Raw genomic sequence first — 17,409 nt, 5'->3', positions numbered from 1 at the left:
AAATTTGGAGGTGAATGTAGAGCTTGCATGTGTGTTGAACTAAAAGTGGTGGCTGCAATGGATTGTTGATAGTTCGACCATGCTTTTCACTGGTATTGATATATACGTATGGCCACTCCAAGTGATACTCTGGTTTCTGGTCCACCGCCTGCATCAGATTTTATTCTATCTCATTAATTGAATTTCTATCTCATTATTTCTACTACGCATGCGCATAATGGTACCATGTGGTACAAAATAGTGTGATAATAATATTCATTTGCAAAATAATGAGATTCATAAGGTGAAATTGATAATAACATAATGAGAAAAGTCGTCTGCCCGCATGCAATTAGAAAAACTTCAGGACCAGAAACCAGAGTGTCACTTGGAGTGGCCTATTATAGCTACAGATCTAGTGTTATCTTGAAAGGCTACGAGAGTCAGTGTAATACCTACATGCCTGTATTAATATTGCTACTGTCATGCACTCATAACGTCATTGACAACCATCTGATTGGTATGCAAGATAGCATTACGTAGAATTGAGGTAAAAATCCGATATTCTGTAGGATACATTCTATTTATACAGTACCTACAGGTTGTGCAACACAGAATTAAGTTAATCACATTCTTTACACAAAAATATGGTACGGTTATACGCAAAGTCTAAAAGGAGTATATGACGCCCAAAGCAAGAGCTATATACAAAAAACTGGCATTGAACTTGACAAAAATTATAAGCATACATACACTGAAAGTGGAAGTCAAATCTTCCTATGCTGAGAAATCACTGTAGAAGATATCGTGTGCATGGGAATAAAACAGTGTGTTAAAAAAACAACCCAACTCGGTAATGAGTCAATAGAAGCATTGCAAGTGATTTTGACACCTACTAGTGGAGCATTAACTTGATGTCGCAACACGACTACTTATATTAATAGTAAGCTAGTAGTAATAGAGTAGTTTGATTTTTACACAGAGTTGTGTGTAAACTCACCTAAACAATGGTGACATTAGCAATGTCGCGCACCATCCCCTGATCATCCTCTAGTGACAAAAGGAATCCACTGCCACTCGCAAGTCCAGAAGTAGGGAAGGTAACACACGCAGTGTTGTCTAATACTTTTCCTACCATAACCTCCCTTTCAATCTCTTCGGCAACTGCACGTAATGGACGGATGTAGGATCAAGTTATCAAGATACACATTTAAAATCATGCAGATGTACCACAGTAAATAGTCGTTTGGAGTTAACAACTAGTTGAGCATGTTATGCACATAAGCTCTAGAAGCCCAGGTCACACCCAACTAAACTATGGTGCCTGCATGAATCTATGCGCATGCATATGCATGGGGTACATAATATACTGCTGAAGTTTGTAACATGTGTATGCAGTGTATCAGGAGTGCATGAATGTATACGTTGTCATTCACAACTCACAGAAGTTGCAATTGAAGAGGAAAGGCAGGAAGGCATTTGGAGTACTGGACGAGGCCACACAGCAGATCCTTAAATCTGTTCCCGCAGCCACATTGTACCTATTCTGATCCAACGACAGAACAAGGTTGTCTCTAGTAATCAGAGTAGGAGTATTGTCAACAAATTGCAGGGGGCAGCTTTTACAGCAGGGCATGCCGACGGCCAGGTCCTTACAGCGCCTCAGTAGTCTAAATACTCGACAGTCAGGGGGCTCGAAATCACAACGTCCTGCATGTATATGTGCGAGTGTACAGCTGGAAATGTGGATTTGATGACAGGAAATACAGTATTACTATTATGTAGGCTATAATTACCTGGGCAATTAAAAAGTATACATGTTTCGAAAACCGGTGGTCGTTCATTAATGTTACAGAATCCCTCATTGATTCGGGAACCATCAGCACGCGACACACAGAAAACATTCCTTTCTTGATTGCCGATCCCACAGGTCACTGTGCAAGTACCCTGCATGTGATTATGAGAAAATTAGATGGAAATAGTCCCAACGATTTGTTTGACTGACTACGTACCTAAAGGTCGAATAATAATTATGCCTCGAGGCATAGCCGCACGAGGGATACAGTAAAGCTGACTGTGTGTGTGTGTGTGTCTGTTCCAGCTGTAATTGCTCAACTGCTACAATGCGACGAAAACTAACAGCTTCTATAGGCTTCTAACCACGTTTTCTTGGATTTTGATTCATGGATTAGCTAACTAAAGCTTCTTTCTCGAGTTATGGCTAGTTTGACTCACATTGAAGGCTGTTGCAGTCTCTTTAGAATTTTTTATAGCATCATTTGTTTGCACAAACTTTCTATATTCAAGTTATGAGTTAGCCTTGCACTAAAGCGCTAGCTTTTTGTTAGCTATACAAGAGTCAAAAAGAGCTGCTTAAGAAGCTAGTAGCCATTATAGGGCGTTTTCATTATAACTGTAGCTACATTTATATTGGTGGTTAATAATAATTGAAAGCACCACGGGTGCTATGCTTCAGTGGATCATAGATGTGTGTCAAAGTTAATTAAAAAGCTACTTGCTATTGCTAATACAAACCATACCGTATAGCTAGAAATTTCTGTGGCCCAAAAATTTTGCGAATGAACGCAGATATATATTATCCGCAAATGCTTATTAACCACGCCTAATTTAACAGTTCAAAGTTTAATTCACAGAAATATTATTCACAGAAGGTCTTTTTATAGCTATTCGCAGAAATTTTGTTGCATGCAGGCTATTAAATCTGTAATCTCAAAGAAGAGTGGGAAATGATCGACCATGATTGATGCTAAAAGGATCCCAAATGGCAATAAGTACAAAGTCTAAAATTAATGGCTGTTGCATCAGTAGAACTTTGGAGTAGCAACACTCCATGGACAAGTTTTGCTATAGAACTCTTCTGCAATAACATTCCAAGTATTATAAAGCAAAGCTATAATTATAAGCATAACTCGAGAACGATTAAAGCATTGTTTTACAAATCCAAGAAAGCATGTCTAGGAGCCTATAGAAACTTTAATACTTGCACTTACATTAATTGAGCAGCTGTAGGAGTCTACATAGACACACACACTACCATACCTCGCTTGCGCATGCACACCGAGGCATAATAATAATGTACATGCATGCACTTAAAACAGACGTACAGCAGACTCTCGCTATTCCGGCTCTCTGAAATACGGTCACCTCGATATACCGGCCATTTGGTTTGGCACGGATTGCTAGCTAGATGTTTATTGCACAAAACTCACCCTGAAGTACGGCCACTTGCTATTCAATATACTCGCCAGTGCTGGCTGCCCTAAACTAGGTAATTTTTGCGGCTGGATATAACGATTTGGGTGTGGTTTGGCAGATTAAATAGAGAGCAAAATGATCCCCGAGACAAGAACCGCAAAATTAGTCATTAGATTCGAGGAAAGGTCGTTTTTAAGCCGTGGCTATTTCCTGAAATACAGCCAACTGCTATTCCGGCCAAGCTGCACTGTTCAAGGGTGACCGGATTAACGAGAATCTACTGTAGTTTGAATGAAGTGGTTTATTGAGACACAACCCATTGATTAACTTGCAGAACAAACTACACAACTAGCAGAATAAAAAGGCATACCACATTTTGTTTGCGTACCACTATCAATACCGTACCAAATTCTCTGTCATCCATATTCCAGCATCACAAGTCCCCCCTCCACAGCTGCGGACTGTGTGTAGTAGAGGGAGATTCGCGCACTCGGAAACGTCAAGCAACCATTGTTCCTCTGGATCACTGGGATCAAATCCGGTACACGTAAGACTCCTTTCTTGGCAGAAGTTAGCATCACACTGCAGGATGGAAGAAAATCGATGAACATAATTATAATATCAGTACGCTTTTCAAACTATACATAATAATGTATTACATGAACTTAGTCCCTATAGTTACTACATGAATAATTATGGTGTAACAAAAAACGAAGTAGATAAGATAACAGACTTACAGGTGCAAATGTCCCAGGGGACCATCTACGAGGGCAGGGTATCTGAGTGTTGCAGGCGTCTACTCTTCTCGGCATATTACCAGCAAAGCAGCTTGCATCTGACAGTACTATACTCTCTCCAATCGGATTTCCGTCAGCATCACAGACAAACTCTCCCGTCGTTGCATTAATTTGGGCAATGAATTGCACACAGGACACATTTCTTGAGCGAACTCCACCAGCACAGGTACTAGAGCACTGTGTGTATGTGTGGTGTGTGTAGTCGGTAAGCAGCTGTTGTACTTATACAGTGAAACTTGTCTATTTAACGCCATCCTTGGGAAGACGCTGTATTAGGAGGTGGCCTATACACATAATTATATGTGTTGGGGCTGAATTAACCTGGTTGTATTGTAGGGTAACTTGCTACAAAGTGACAACAATTATTCTGTAATGCAGTGCGAGTGAGGAAAATAAAGAATATTTCCATGCAGAGCACAACTTAATTGCATGAACTGCTATTATTATCCATGAAGCCAACAAAGCTTGATTTGATACTGATAGGGTCTTGCTTTTATTCGGGCAAGCATGGTTTGTAAGCATAATTATAGCTACGCAGTTATATTAGAGTTAAATATCTTACTGGAGAGTAGGCGCTGAGAATCATCCATCTTGGACACTTCTGAGGAAAGCACTCTTGTGCAGCAGCAGGCCGTTTCAGTCCAAAGACGATACAATCTATATCATCCACGGCCATATCTCTCACTCCACCAATCAAACGAAAACAGGTTATATTTCTCTCTTGCACTCCACCACCACAGGTACGTGAACAAGCTCCGAAGGCGGTAGTGTTAAATTCATAGGTTATCGCTGGGCTATAGAAACAGAGCACACATGGCAGCATTAACACCAAACTCAAAATGCATGCCATGCAAGTAAACAAAATGTCAATGTGATACCAATACAGATTTCTAAAAAGCCAAAATGTGTATATTTAAGCATGCATGCATGCGTTGTATGCAAACAAATTGAGTTATTCACCAGAAAGGCATGACACTGCTTTGACAAATCTGTAATTGCGTTGGGTATAGTCCCTGAGGTAAATCAGCAGCATCAATGGACGCAATATTTTCATTGGTCCTGACTTGACAGTTAATTGGAGCAGAACTCTGAATACCTGTATAGAGCAGAACATTGCCCAGGTACAATTACATATCAATGGAAGTTTCTTACAGCACAGGATACGCTATGGCCAGGCATATGCCACCATCAACAATCAATGTACAGAGTGGGAGTAGTTACAGATGAGGGAATAAGACTAACTTACCAAAGCCGCAAGTAACAGAGCAGGGTCCAAAGACATTACCCTCACAAACGTATGCTGCATGAGTGCATATAATCATTGCTTTACACGAAATTCAGGAAACTGACCATTTAAAAAGCCAGCCAGCAATCTAGAGTGCCTCTAAATTTTGTATTTAGAAATGGATAAGCCTAAAATGCTCATAAGTCCACAGTCATACACAACTTCACTTAGTCCGTTACTCACATCTTGGTGTAATGGTCACCAGTCCAGTAGCCTCACCAGCCTCATTACTTGCTGTGCACTCGTAGGTGATGGACAGAGTGTTGTCAGGGTCAGTGTTGTCAGTGTTGATTGTGTAGATACTGCGTCCCGCACGTGGCACGAATATGTTAGACATGTTGATCGGAACCTCAGCTCCATTAGAGTCCGTTGCAGTCCATACGATTGTAGGTCTTGGAAGACCCACATCATCTTTGCAAGCAATGTTGACGGTGTTCGTGAGAAGCAGTGGATTAGGCTCTAGAGTTTGTCCAGGTGTTCTGTCCCGAATGATGATCATTACTGGATTTTGTGGTTGTATATCTCGAGCAGTGACTGTCAGTCCAGGAAGCTCCGGAATTGAGGGAAAGAAGTTATTTTGAATCATCGGTGCAACTGAAAGAAAATATCCATTTGTTCAACTCAATTCAATGGGGCAGGTTGCTTTGTGGTCAGCAAACTTAATTATGGCTTGCTCCGTACATTAAACTTTAAGGAACAAGCACTTACACTACACTCAAGGAGTGACTATACACATTTATCTTGGTCTGTTTGTAGCAATGTTAGATAGAAACTTTATATACCTGGAGGTCTGATGAAAATATCTGCGAACAGATTGTCTCGTCCAGGACCATTACTCACGCGACATTCATATCTACCGGCAGCACTGACATTGAAGGTGTTGACAGTCAGAATTTGTTCATTCTCTGACACCTGTAAATATTATTATACGTGTATTGAATTTTTGATGAGCATGCAAAACATAAATCCTTACAGGGTGGCACACTATGCACGCCCAAATCAATGTTTCTGTAATGTAATCCCTCAAATGCGAATTAATTTGGCAGATGGTTAGGTGCGGGGCAATATATAATTTACCACACGATTGTAAAAAGGATAATAAATACAGTTACACAGGGCTACTCACCATGGTAATGGTAGAACCTATCTCTGAGCCGTCCAATGCAACTCCATCTCTGAAGAACATGAAAGATGATGTTGGAACACTTTGAAGAATCACACAGCGTAGATTCACATTAGCTGATTGATACACCGTGACTCTCTGAATAATAAAAACATAAATGTGAGACGTTCTATAATCTCATATTTATATAATTATACCTGTCCAAAGAGTGGGAAGACGTCCGCGACTTTAGAGATGAATGAAGTGGTTGTGGGTCGTACTAGAACTGGTGGAACCACAGGAACATTGTTAACGACATTGTTTATTCGATTGTTCGTATTTTGGTTATCAATGAAAATCGTTTCAGTGGTTTGTTCGTTAACTATCACTTGGCCTGGTCCAGAAAAAGTCACAGTATCTCCTGAAGTAAACACTTGCGTGCTAATACCGTTAAAGTAGGTGAAACTATCAGTTGTAATGTTGCGGCCGGGTAGCAATAGGACACCATTGGTGTACGTTATCGTTGTTCCAGTGCTTACAGTAGTGCGCTCTGAACCGGTGGTGAAATTGAAAATCGTAGTTTGTGTTCCAGGATTAAATATTGTTACTCCTCCTGTTGTTTGGTTCACACGTACTACAACCGGTATATTGTTTGTTATTTCTGTAACTACTCTGGTGGTGGTCGTGCTGTCTGTGGAGTAAAATCCTTCATTACCGGATGTGAAAATTGTACCAGGACCAGATAAGAAGCTTGTAGAGCTTCCATCGTACCGTGTAGTTGTACGACCATCAAAGAAATTCAACGTGGTGATATTCCTGGTGTTTGTATCGAAAACAATTCCTGAAGTTGTCAGATCCGTAACCAAACCTGTTGAAGTTGTAGTATCATCATTGTAAACCACATTACCGGTGTTCGGATTGAAGTAGAAAACACCACCTCCAGAATACGAGGTAGTAGTTGTAGGTGTAGGTTGAAGCACTCCTCCTTGTCGATACCTAAAGCTACTGGAAGCAGTTGTGGTGAAATAAACATCTCCATCAGGATTTATAACTTCAACTGTATCGTCAACACCAGGTGTGGTAGATACAACATATCGAATAGTAAATGATGAAGGAACGGAAAACCCATTGACAGAACGGACGGTGTTCCCTGTGTAGATAAGGCCTTGCCGTGATCCCACATTGGTAGTGGTTGATGTACTCCCCTCGACTAGACGAATACCTTCTGGATTCACAATGTCAACAAAGCGTCTGCCGCCTTCAGTACGAGTAGTGGTTGTAATTCTCACATGGGGGCGGCTGTTAAGGAAACCATTGATACGATTTATCACTTGTACTTCATTAGTGAAAAATGCTCGATTTTGATTGTCAGAATACGCGACACCAGGTCCAGGTAAATCTCTGGGTGCAGTATTGGTAAATGTATTCAAACAGTTTCCAGGTGTCACAAACGTTGTCAAGGAATTTACAGTAATAGGGGTACCAGAAACAGGTGTACCTGGTGCTCCATTATTATACACCGTAACAGATGCACCATTATAGTTGCAAGATTGTCCACTGTTAACAATTATTGGTGGTCTGTCTGATATTGTGACCGTTTCATCACCATTGATTGACAAGACGGAAGAGCCACCACTTGATGATATACTGAAAGTTGGGGAAGGATTCGGGGGAATAGTAATTGAACTGCGGGCTTCATTGATGCGACCAGTCAGGAGTGTATTTCTACTCGGGTAGATAAATATTTGCCCATCATTAGAATTGCTAATAAGTGTCACACCTCCATCAGGAATATCAAAAGATGCAGTTCCAGAACTAGTTGTTTGGACTTGGTGGTTGAGGAAGGAACTCAAGTCAGAATCGAAAAAGGCGCCAAGCTGTTGGTTAAATCTATCGAAAACACGAATCTCTCTTCTACCAGAGGTATCATCAAAGGTAACTCTGCTTGCTGTAGGGTATGTAAAGGTTTTTGATGTACCACCCAAGTCGATCAGACGTGCAGGAGTCCCTGGATTTGTAAAAATATCCGAGATTTGAGCACTGTTTTGGACTGCATCAAACGAAAGCTGTCCATCAATAATGCCGCTATTTATTTCTTGATTGACACTAGTAGATGGACTGAAAAAAGCGACCCTCGAACCGTCATTAGGAGAAGTTCCCACCCTAAGAATTCCAGGCCCTGTGATAACCTCGCTTGAGCCGCCAGTAAACCGCCTCAGGGTTCTGCCTTGCTGTCCATTCTCAGTGATATCCTCAAGAACATAAAAATTGGTGATAGGATTAAAAACCCTTTGAGTTACAGATCCTCTTCGATATCGTAGACTGTTTGATACATACGTCAATGATTCGCCTGATCCTAGGATGAACGCATCTGATCCTGTGAGCTCAATGACATTTCCATCAGTAACAGGATCAGAAGGACTGGATTGGAGGTTGAGAGCTAGTTCATTGTTTACTCGTGGAGTACTGATTGTCACTTGTGAAGGTGGGACAGGAAATTGAGCTGCAAGACCTTCATAAGTACCAATAAATAAATCTGAATTTGTAAAAAGTGCTGTATCTCCATCATAGTACAAAGTTCCAGGTCCAGGTTGTCCACCGGCACCCGGGATTGGTCCAGTGACATCTCGAAATCTGAAACTCCCAGGATCTTGATACAAATACTGAAATCTACTTGCTGTCAGCACAATTGGATCGGCACCAGTTATGGCCAAACTATTTCCATTGTAAAATATACTCGATCCTTCGGGGATATCGAGTTGTGTTGTTGTTGGACGATTGATGAAGAAACTTGGTACTCCGTTGATCGATAATTGGGCAAATACGTCAGATGGCCCCCTACTAGCGCTGAGACTGATGGTTTGAAATACCTATGGAGTTATAAAAGTCATTCAGTAGCACAAAAAGAAAACCAGATGGCTGTACGTAATTTCATCAACTTTACCACTGCACGAGCTAAAATTTCTAAAGTAGACTTATAAGCATCCGCATACAATGAATTATGACCTCTTCGAATTGGCCACCATGTGTTCCTTCGTAGGACATGCAGGAGGAGAACAGACAAAATTACAGTTTACGCATGACTGACTCATTGCAACAATCTATTTCGTATACAACTTACAGTACAGCTACATGTAGTGGAACCTCTAGTAGAGAGACACTGTATCAAATGTCTCTCTAGTACATCATTATGCCTCGAGGCGTAGCCGCACGAGGGATACGGTAAAGCTGACTGTGTGTGTATTCCAGCTATAACTGCTCAACGGTTGCAATGCGACGAAAACTAACAGCTTCTATAGGCTTCTAGCCACCTTCTCTTGGATTTTGATTCGTGGATTAGCAAACTAAAGCTTCTTTCTCGAGTTATGGCTAGTTTGACTCACATTGAAGGCTGTTGCAGTCTCTTTAGAATCTTTCATAGCATCATCTGTCCGCACAAACTTTCTATTCAACATATGAGTTAGCCTTGCACTAAAGCGCTAGCTTTTTGTTAGCTACGTGAAAATATCTGTTAAAACAGCTAGCTAGCTAGCAGTATAGTAGCCATTTGTGAAATTGATATCTTTGGACACACCCTTTAATTATTCCTGTGGATGTAATGCACATGCTTGCTCATTCCCCATGTGTACGTGTGCATGAGAAAATAATATCCAAGATCCAGATCCAGATCCTCCTGGCAGAATCATCTTTGTCTTGAGGGCCTGGTAAGCCACAAAACACTACCATATAACAATATAGATAACAATTATATGCATGTACACAGGTCTTTTCTTCTTAGATATTATATACACTGAACTACAGATCCTGGAAGAATCAATTTTCTTCTTTCTTGAGGTCCTGGTAAGCCACATAATACAATAAATAACAACAATAGATACATGTAAATAAGTATTTTTTTCTCAGTGACTTTATATAGATAAGCTAACTTTAATATAAAATTCATTATAGATAACACTCTAATACTTTTGAGCGAAAGCAAAAACATGGCGAGAGGCATTAGCACAGCGCCAGCTTGAACACTAGTTGTCAAATAGTGTTCATTCCAAATAATCTTAACAAAGCATACTACAGCCTCTCTATACGGGTAGATCTATATAGCCATTAAACACAACAATTCTATGCTCAATAGATCCAATAGCAGTAAATCAGCAGCGTTATTTAGGGTTTAGTGAAGTCTATACAACCTCGAATCAAAGCTGCGTGCAGGGGCGTAGGCAGGGGAGGTGCTTTGGGTGCTTGAGCACCCCCCCTGCCTGACTCTACATGTAAATTAAAGCTTTAATAATACTTGAAGATCCAGTTGAGCTCAGCACTCCAGATTTAGATTGTTTGCTGCATACTGAACTAGCTATTCACCTAAGAGAGTAGTTTTTAGTTAGTAGCAGCTTGGACTATTGTGCTGGACTCACGTTACGAAAGATAATTGATAATGCATGGAAGGTCACATAGGGTTCAGCTATTCATTTCCTGCATGCATGGGTGGAGCTCAATATAATAATTAACGTTCATCGTTTATCTATGACTGAGCTAGCTAGCTGCCTTGTATAGTGCATAGAGGACTGCACTCATCATCAGACATCCAAGGGCCTCGAGAGACTTGCCAATACTTCCTGCAGCCCCTTGTTTCTTTGTAAAAGTTTTATGCAATAATATTATCCTGAGATTATCAATTGAGATGGACAAAGGAGCCTGCAAAGGATCTAGGAGGCTTTTAAGTATGTATGTATGTAGGCTTCTCACTCCTGCTAGGCCACGTCCAACGGTGCCGATGACGTCACTAATAAGAGGTGTGGTTTCCGGTCAACAACATTTCGGCGCTTCGCGGCCTCTTTTATTTATGAAAGCACCCCCTTCCCCAAAATCCTGGTGTGTGTACATCTAAGCTAACGTGTAGGTCTGATCTTTTCTTAGCTTCTTCTCGCTTCATCAAAATCTGTCAAACTTAAACTTCTACCTTGTTGTGTTGAGGCTATCCAGTGGAGGATCCAGAGGAGGGTCCATGGGGTCCCTTGACCCCCCCTTTTGAAGTTAACTTTAGAAGGCTTAATGACACCAGCTAGGTATTTATCAGTTTTTGTAGCTATTGTAATTTGATTCAATGATTGTACGTACCTGTTGTTTTGATGTATCAACTGCCAAAGGAGTGTTCAGGTTAGCCTAGGCTAGCTAGGTTGACTGTTCGTGGCAGCTAGCTGCCACTGGATAGCCTCAACACAACAAGGTAGAAGTTTAAGTTTGACAGATTTTGATGAAGCGAGAAGAGGCTAAGAAAAGATCAAACCTGCACATTAGCTTAGAGAGACTTATAAGCATCCACATACAATGAATTATGACCTCTTTGAATTGGCCACAATGTGTTCCTTCATAGGACATGCAGGAGGAGAACGGATAAAATTACAGTTTACGCATGACTGACTCATTGCAACAATCTATTTCGTATACAACTTACAGTACAGCTACATGTAGTGGAACCTCTAGTAGAGAGACACTGTATCAAATGTCTCTCTAGTACATCATTGTCGAATAGTGTTTATTCTCCAAATAATCTTAACAAAGCATACTACAGCCTCTCTATACGGGTAGATCTATATAGCCATTGAACGCAACAATTCCTTGCTCGATAAATCCAACAGAACACTGAAGTGCAAACCCTCGGCGTTAATTTGGGGTTTAGTGAAGTCTATACAGCCTCGAGTCAAAGCTGCATGTACATCTAGGCTAACGTGCAGGTTTGATCTTTTCTTAGGTTTTAGCTTTTTTTCTCACTTTTATTCGACAACGAAGCTTCATCAAAATTTACCAAATTTAAACATCTACCTTGTTGTGTAGCCTCGACCCCAGGCCGATCCGTCTCCAATTGAACGCTAGGTCGCCTACTAGGCCTGGTATTGATTGTATTTGGGCGTGATCTGGGCGTGGTTTTTTAATACATAAAACAAATTGACTCTGTGGTACAACAAAAAATGAATCCTCCAACAGTGGTCTTCAACAACAGCCTCTGGGGCAGTACACAGCAGGAAATACTTCCCAGAAGACACTTCTTTGGCAGTGGCAACCAAATTTTTGTCGATTCCTTTATTGCTACTGAGGATGGCAGCAAAAACACCGCTATTGTTTAGACTCCTAACCTGGTCAATCATGAGTCTCATGATGAGAGATACAAGGGGAGAGACAATTAACAAGAACAACACTTTTGTCAACAGGAGGAGCCTTGGTCCTACCTAGCTTGTAGTCTATTAAAAAGTAGCAACTGATATAGCAGAGAGACTTGCCATACCCCGTTGGGAACCAGATAAACACGTCCCTTCCCTCAAACAGGAGCTTGAGAGCCTGGGCCTGTTCTGCCATGAGAGTGAGGCCATCTTGCTTCAAACAAGACAACGCGTTGCATGCCATAGCTAGCTAGCTATAAATTGAGAACATAACACGGAGCTACATTACTGTAACTTTTACGGGAGTAAAATGCCTCTACGTACACCTTTAGTATTACAGAAAAAAAGCAGGAAACAAAATGTGAAGAATCTCTGCTTTTGTTTCCGGTTCCTGCCACGCCCAGATACAATCAATACCAGGCCGTATTTTTCAACTTCGTTCTATTAAAGAAAAATCGGCCTGGGACCGAGGCTACCTTGTTGTGTTGATGATACAAACACAGTGCTTTCTCAATGAGGTGAGCAGACTCAGAATACACAAAATAACAGACTGACAGACAGACAGACAAACAGACTCCGGTGGCACCGCGGGTTAATTTTACATACTGCCGCTCCAAAAATTAAAATGATTTTTCAGCGGCGCAACAAAGTAATTCCAGTTTGGCGCTTAGCATAAGAACGTAAAGTAATAATCCAGTACGCTACAATACAGTAGACTCTCGCTATTCCGGCTCCCTGAAGTACGGCCACCTCGATATACCGGCCATTTGGCTTGGCACGGAATGCTAGCTATAATTATGTTTACTGCACAAAACTCACCCTGAAGTACGGCCACTCGCTATTCCGGTTACCGGCCAGTACTGGCTGTCCCAAACAGGGTTTTCAATGTAATTTTATATGTGTATTACGGCCGGATATGACGTTTTGGGTGTGGTTTAGCAAATAAAATTGAATTACACTTAAATAGAGAACAAAATGATTCATTATCCTACATTATCCTCGAGACAAGAACCGCAAAAGTAGTCATTAGATTCGAGGTAAGGTCGTTTTTAAGCCGCGGCTATTTCCTGAGCTGCAGCCACCTCGCTATTCCGGCCAAGGGTGACCGGATTAACGAGAGTCTACTGTAGATCAATTGTGCATAGCTTTGATTCAGTAATTATACTCTTAATAAACCTAATCGTATAAGAATCACCAACCAATATTCGGGCCAACATCTCCTACATTAGAGTTGCAAAGCAGAAAAGTGTGTCTCACAGACAATGGCCAAGGGCTAAGCAACAATTTGTTCTGGAAAATAATCCAGTGCAAACCTTCCTTGTCAGAACAAAAACTGCATAAACACTCAAACCGAAACAATAAATTATAACTTCAAAAATGAAAGCACTGTGGATGCTGATGCCTCGATGGAGGTGCCAAAGCTACATAACATAATAAAAGTATATTTGTGTTGAGTTTGACCTTCATAAAGTTGTCATAACTTTGTCATACTTTACTGAAATTCAAAGTTTCATATACCATTGGATTCCTTGTTAAAAAGCGCTTCTATCTATATGCTGTAGAGCTGATAAGCTCCAACCAGCTAAAAGTTAGCATTTTCTATGTAAGTCCCAAGCATACTTGTCCACCACATAAAGCATAAATGAAGCCATAATTGACCACATAACTTCCGGGGTCGAACTCAACGCAAATAGACTTTAATAGCTTTTTATACATTACCAATACCTAGCGTTCTAGTGCAGAGCTAACTACTAAGTAGAGTAGCATCACTCGGTAAACAAGTTTGACTACGTGTTCTTCTGAAAAGGCTGCAATGGCATTCCAAGTAAGCAAAACTAGGCATAACTCGAGAACGAAGCATTATTTTGCAAATCCACGAATTAAAATCCAAGTGAACATGACTAGAAGCCTATTGAAACTCTTACGCAGTCTACACACACACAGACACACACACACACAGAGACACACACACAGACACACACACACACACAAATACACTACCGTATACCTCGCTTGCGCATGCGCACCGAGGCATAATTAAGTATCACAAGAAACCATATCTGCACTTTGTGCGATCTGGTAGCTTTGCTAAACATCGATCTGGTTGCTAAACATCGATCTGGTCTCTAAACATCAATCTGGTTGCTAAACATCGATCTGGTCTCTAAACATCGATCTGGTAGGTAAACATCGATCTGGTTGCTAAACGTCGATCTGGTAGGTAAACATCGATCTGGTTGCTAAACATCGATCTGGTCTCAAAACATCGATCTGATTGCTAAACATCGATCTGGTATGCAAATATCTGGTTGCTAAACATCCATCTGTTAAGCATAGATTTGTCTCTAAACATTGATCTGGTAGGTAAAACATCGACTCTTTATTAGTTTTGAGACAAACAGCACCCCATACTTACACAGTCAGCTTTTAATCCGTATCCCTCGTCGCCGCACCAGGCATAATTAATTATGGCTACCAGTACATTATATCAAAGCACTCACCACTTCATTTTGACCCTGAGCAGCATGCTGTCCCACTATCACCAGCTGTAAGAGAAGCACTGTGCTGACTGTTATAATTCCTTACACGACTAGATCTATATTAGTGCCTAATAAGCTAATTCGAGACATGCAGGAGGTACTCAAGTAGACGTACCTAGACCTAAATCTAGATCAAGATGTGATATTATCAATATAAGTTTGTATCTAGACACAACTTACCGCAGCAACAAGCACGTACAGTGTAGAGGATTGCATATTTCTGTTCTTGATCTCACACTATATAGCATTGACCATACACAAGCACCTAGCGCCTGCTATGTAAGTTAGAAGCATAATTAGATCATTTACATGAATATCTGAGGCGAGCAAGAGGGTTGTGCGCGCGCAGGCCCCGCGCATTGCCATTGGTCCCCTCATGAATCAGCCGCTGCTCTGTTACAGCTCTGCTTTACAGCCTCTCGAGGTGGGTGCGCAGGCCCCGCGCATTGGTCGTCTCATGAATCAGCCGCTGCTCCTCATCAGATTATATCCAAATTGCTTTACAAGGTGCTCCCAAAAAAGACACAGAAATATAAGATGACGTCTAAGTGCTGACTAGCCTCCTTCACCGGCCTGACAGGGTATATACATAGAGATGTGTAACCCCGTCCCTTCTCAGCTCCGAGGTTCGCAGTGTGTGTGTGTGTGTGTGCGTGCGTGCGTGCGTGCGTGCGTGCGTGCGTACGTGTGATCGACTTACCGGTAGTAGTCAACAAATGTGGAATCTTTGAGGTACAAATGCGGCCTGGGATCGAGACTAAGTGCTGACTTAAATGAGATTAAGGTAGTGCAGCTTACAATGTTTGAGGGTAAAGCGTTCCACTGGAAACAGCAGCTTACCCTAGCTAGCATGCTTGCAGAGTATATCTCTCTTCTAGTGTCAATAGATCTATGCATTGAAGGCGGCTGATTCGTGAGACTACATTAGCCTCACTTTCTGTTCCTCATGCAGATGGAAGAATATATAGGAGGCTGGAACCATAGATCTATGTAGCTCTTTTATCTATGATGCTGATGGATGGTGTTTAACTCGTGGACTTCTATCTCTAATCACTAATTCCTATAATGAGACTGACCTTTTAATGCCGTAAGTGGGCCTATAGGTTCAATTACATTAAATTATCATTCACTATGTGGACATTTCATTCTATTCCTCAGATGGATGTTAACTGCGGACTTCTGTCTCTAGTATTGATGTGTGGACCTTTTATTGTAAGTGGGCCTAACCAACTGTAGCCTCGTTCCCATGCCGATTTTTCTTGACGGCCTAGTATTGATTGTATCTACGCGTGGTTAAGGGACTGGGAAAAAGCAGACACATTTTGCGGTTAATCCGTAAATTTAGCTCTGTGTATGCTCTCAGACTCAAGTACTAAAATGTAGCCATACAGAACAGGCCCAGGCTCTCAAGCTTCTGTCGGAAGTCTTTTTCTGGTTTTCAACAAGGTATATAGGTTTGAGTGCGCGTGGCTCTTTTTCAAGCTTCCCTCCCAAACTTAAAATCCTAGATGAACGGTATATATTATTACAGCTACTGACTAAAAGGACGAAGGCTGACTCTGCTGTTCAAAAATAATGTTTCTGGTAAATGCACTCCAAGTACTTTGTGGGAGGAGAGTTATTGCGGTTTACTCTCGCCCACGCGCTCATTAAAATTGACTACAGTACGTCAGTGGGGGATCACGCGACTTAGCAAGGCAAGCTCTCCTTTTTGTTTGTCGCTTCCTTCTTTCCCTCCAATTCTTGTGACAAAGAACAGAAAAAGGAGGGCCTGCAAAGGAGGCTATGTTAGTGATGTATTCAATCCTAGATGTAGAATGGAATGTGCGTGGGAGTTGCATACTCCTCTAGATTTGTCTGCGATAGCTTATTTTGTTTGTATTCAAGTCCCAGCCCTCTACCGCAAATACCGCTCATCTCCAAGCAGTAAATTCTGCTATATAAATTCTACTCAAGTTGTGAAATTAATAGCGTTTCTAATTACTCGCGAGTGGTTTTAATTACCATTTTCTAATTATCTGCGAGTACACATTTTTGCGATTTTACTCTCATTTGCAGAAATCAATACCCGAAAAAATATGTTACCTTAAGTTATAGGTATACAACAGCCTGTGGTTGTGATGTAGGTTGGACAGAACGCCTACTGTACTCTTCTTCTTCCTATAATTCTAGTCTTGGTATTAGCAACAGCTATACTGTAGTAGCTTTATGTTTATGTACCTTAATGTTATTATTATAGACGGGTAGTAATTTTAGCGTTTTCAGATTTTTCTCTGTTTTTAGGGTAGTAATTTTGGCAGATTTGTAGCATAATAATATCTCGGCTAAGTATGAGTTT

The 17,409-nt window shown here is 41.1% G+C and overlaps 1 protein-coding gene and 1 long non-coding RNA gene across 2 annotated transcripts; one reads left to right on the top strand and one right to left on the bottom strand.

Moving 5' to 3' along the window:
- Nucleotides 1-596: 596 nt before the first annotated feature.
- On the bottom strand, nucleotides 597-15,715 carry LOC135338831 (uncharacterized). Its single transcript, XM_064534908.1, has 15 exons — nucleotides 15,252-15,715; nucleotides 15,033-15,077; nucleotides 6,598-9,249; nucleotides 6,404-6,538; nucleotides 6,060-6,189; nucleotides 5,461-5,871; nucleotides 5,239-5,292; nucleotides 4,953-5,088; nucleotides 4,555-4,786; nucleotides 3,933-4,169; nucleotides 3,601-3,777; nucleotides 1,776-1,926; nucleotides 1,423-1,689; nucleotides 980-1,143; nucleotides 597-772 (listed from the first exon to the last, which is right to left on the bottom strand). Exons 1-14 carry the CDS (start codon nucleotides 15,285-15,287, stop codon nucleotides 980-982), a joined length of 4,827 nt encoding a protein of 1,608 aa, XP_064390978.1. The 5' UTR covers nucleotides 15,288-15,715; the 3' UTR covers nucleotides 597-772.
- On the top strand, nucleotides 15,536-16,904 carry LOC135338853 (uncharacterized). The gene is made up of 3 exons (XR_010395801.1): nucleotides 15,536-15,697; nucleotides 16,024-16,158; nucleotides 16,230-16,904. It is a non-coding gene; the product is annotated as an uncharacterized LOC135338853 (long non-coding RNA).
- The last annotated feature ends 505 nt before the right edge of the window (nucleotides 16,905-17,409 follow it).

This window comes from Halichondria panicea, chromosome 7, assembly GCF_963675165.1.
Source record: "Halichondria panicea chromosome 7, odHalPani1.1, whole genome shotgun sequence".
In the NCBI taxonomy this organism is placed as follows: Eukaryota; Metazoa; Porifera; class Demospongiae; order Suberitida; family Halichondriidae; genus Halichondria; species Halichondria panicea.
The sequence above is the reverse complement of the archived record's forward strand: the minus strand, read 5'-3'. Positions and strand labels throughout refer to the sequence as shown.

Coding starts and splice junctions, on each gene's coding strand:
- LOC135338831 (XM_064534908.1), bottom strand. CDS start 15,287: ATGCAATCCTCTACACTGTACGTGCTTGTTGCTGCG. Junction 15,078..15,251: donor TGTACGTGCTTGTTGCTGCG/GTAAGTTGTGTC, acceptor CTTCTCTTACAG/CTGGTGATAGTGGGACAGCA. Junction 5,293..5,460: donor GGTGACCATTACACCAAGAT/GTGAGTAACGGA, acceptor GCACTCATGCAG/CATACGTTTGTGAGGGTAAT.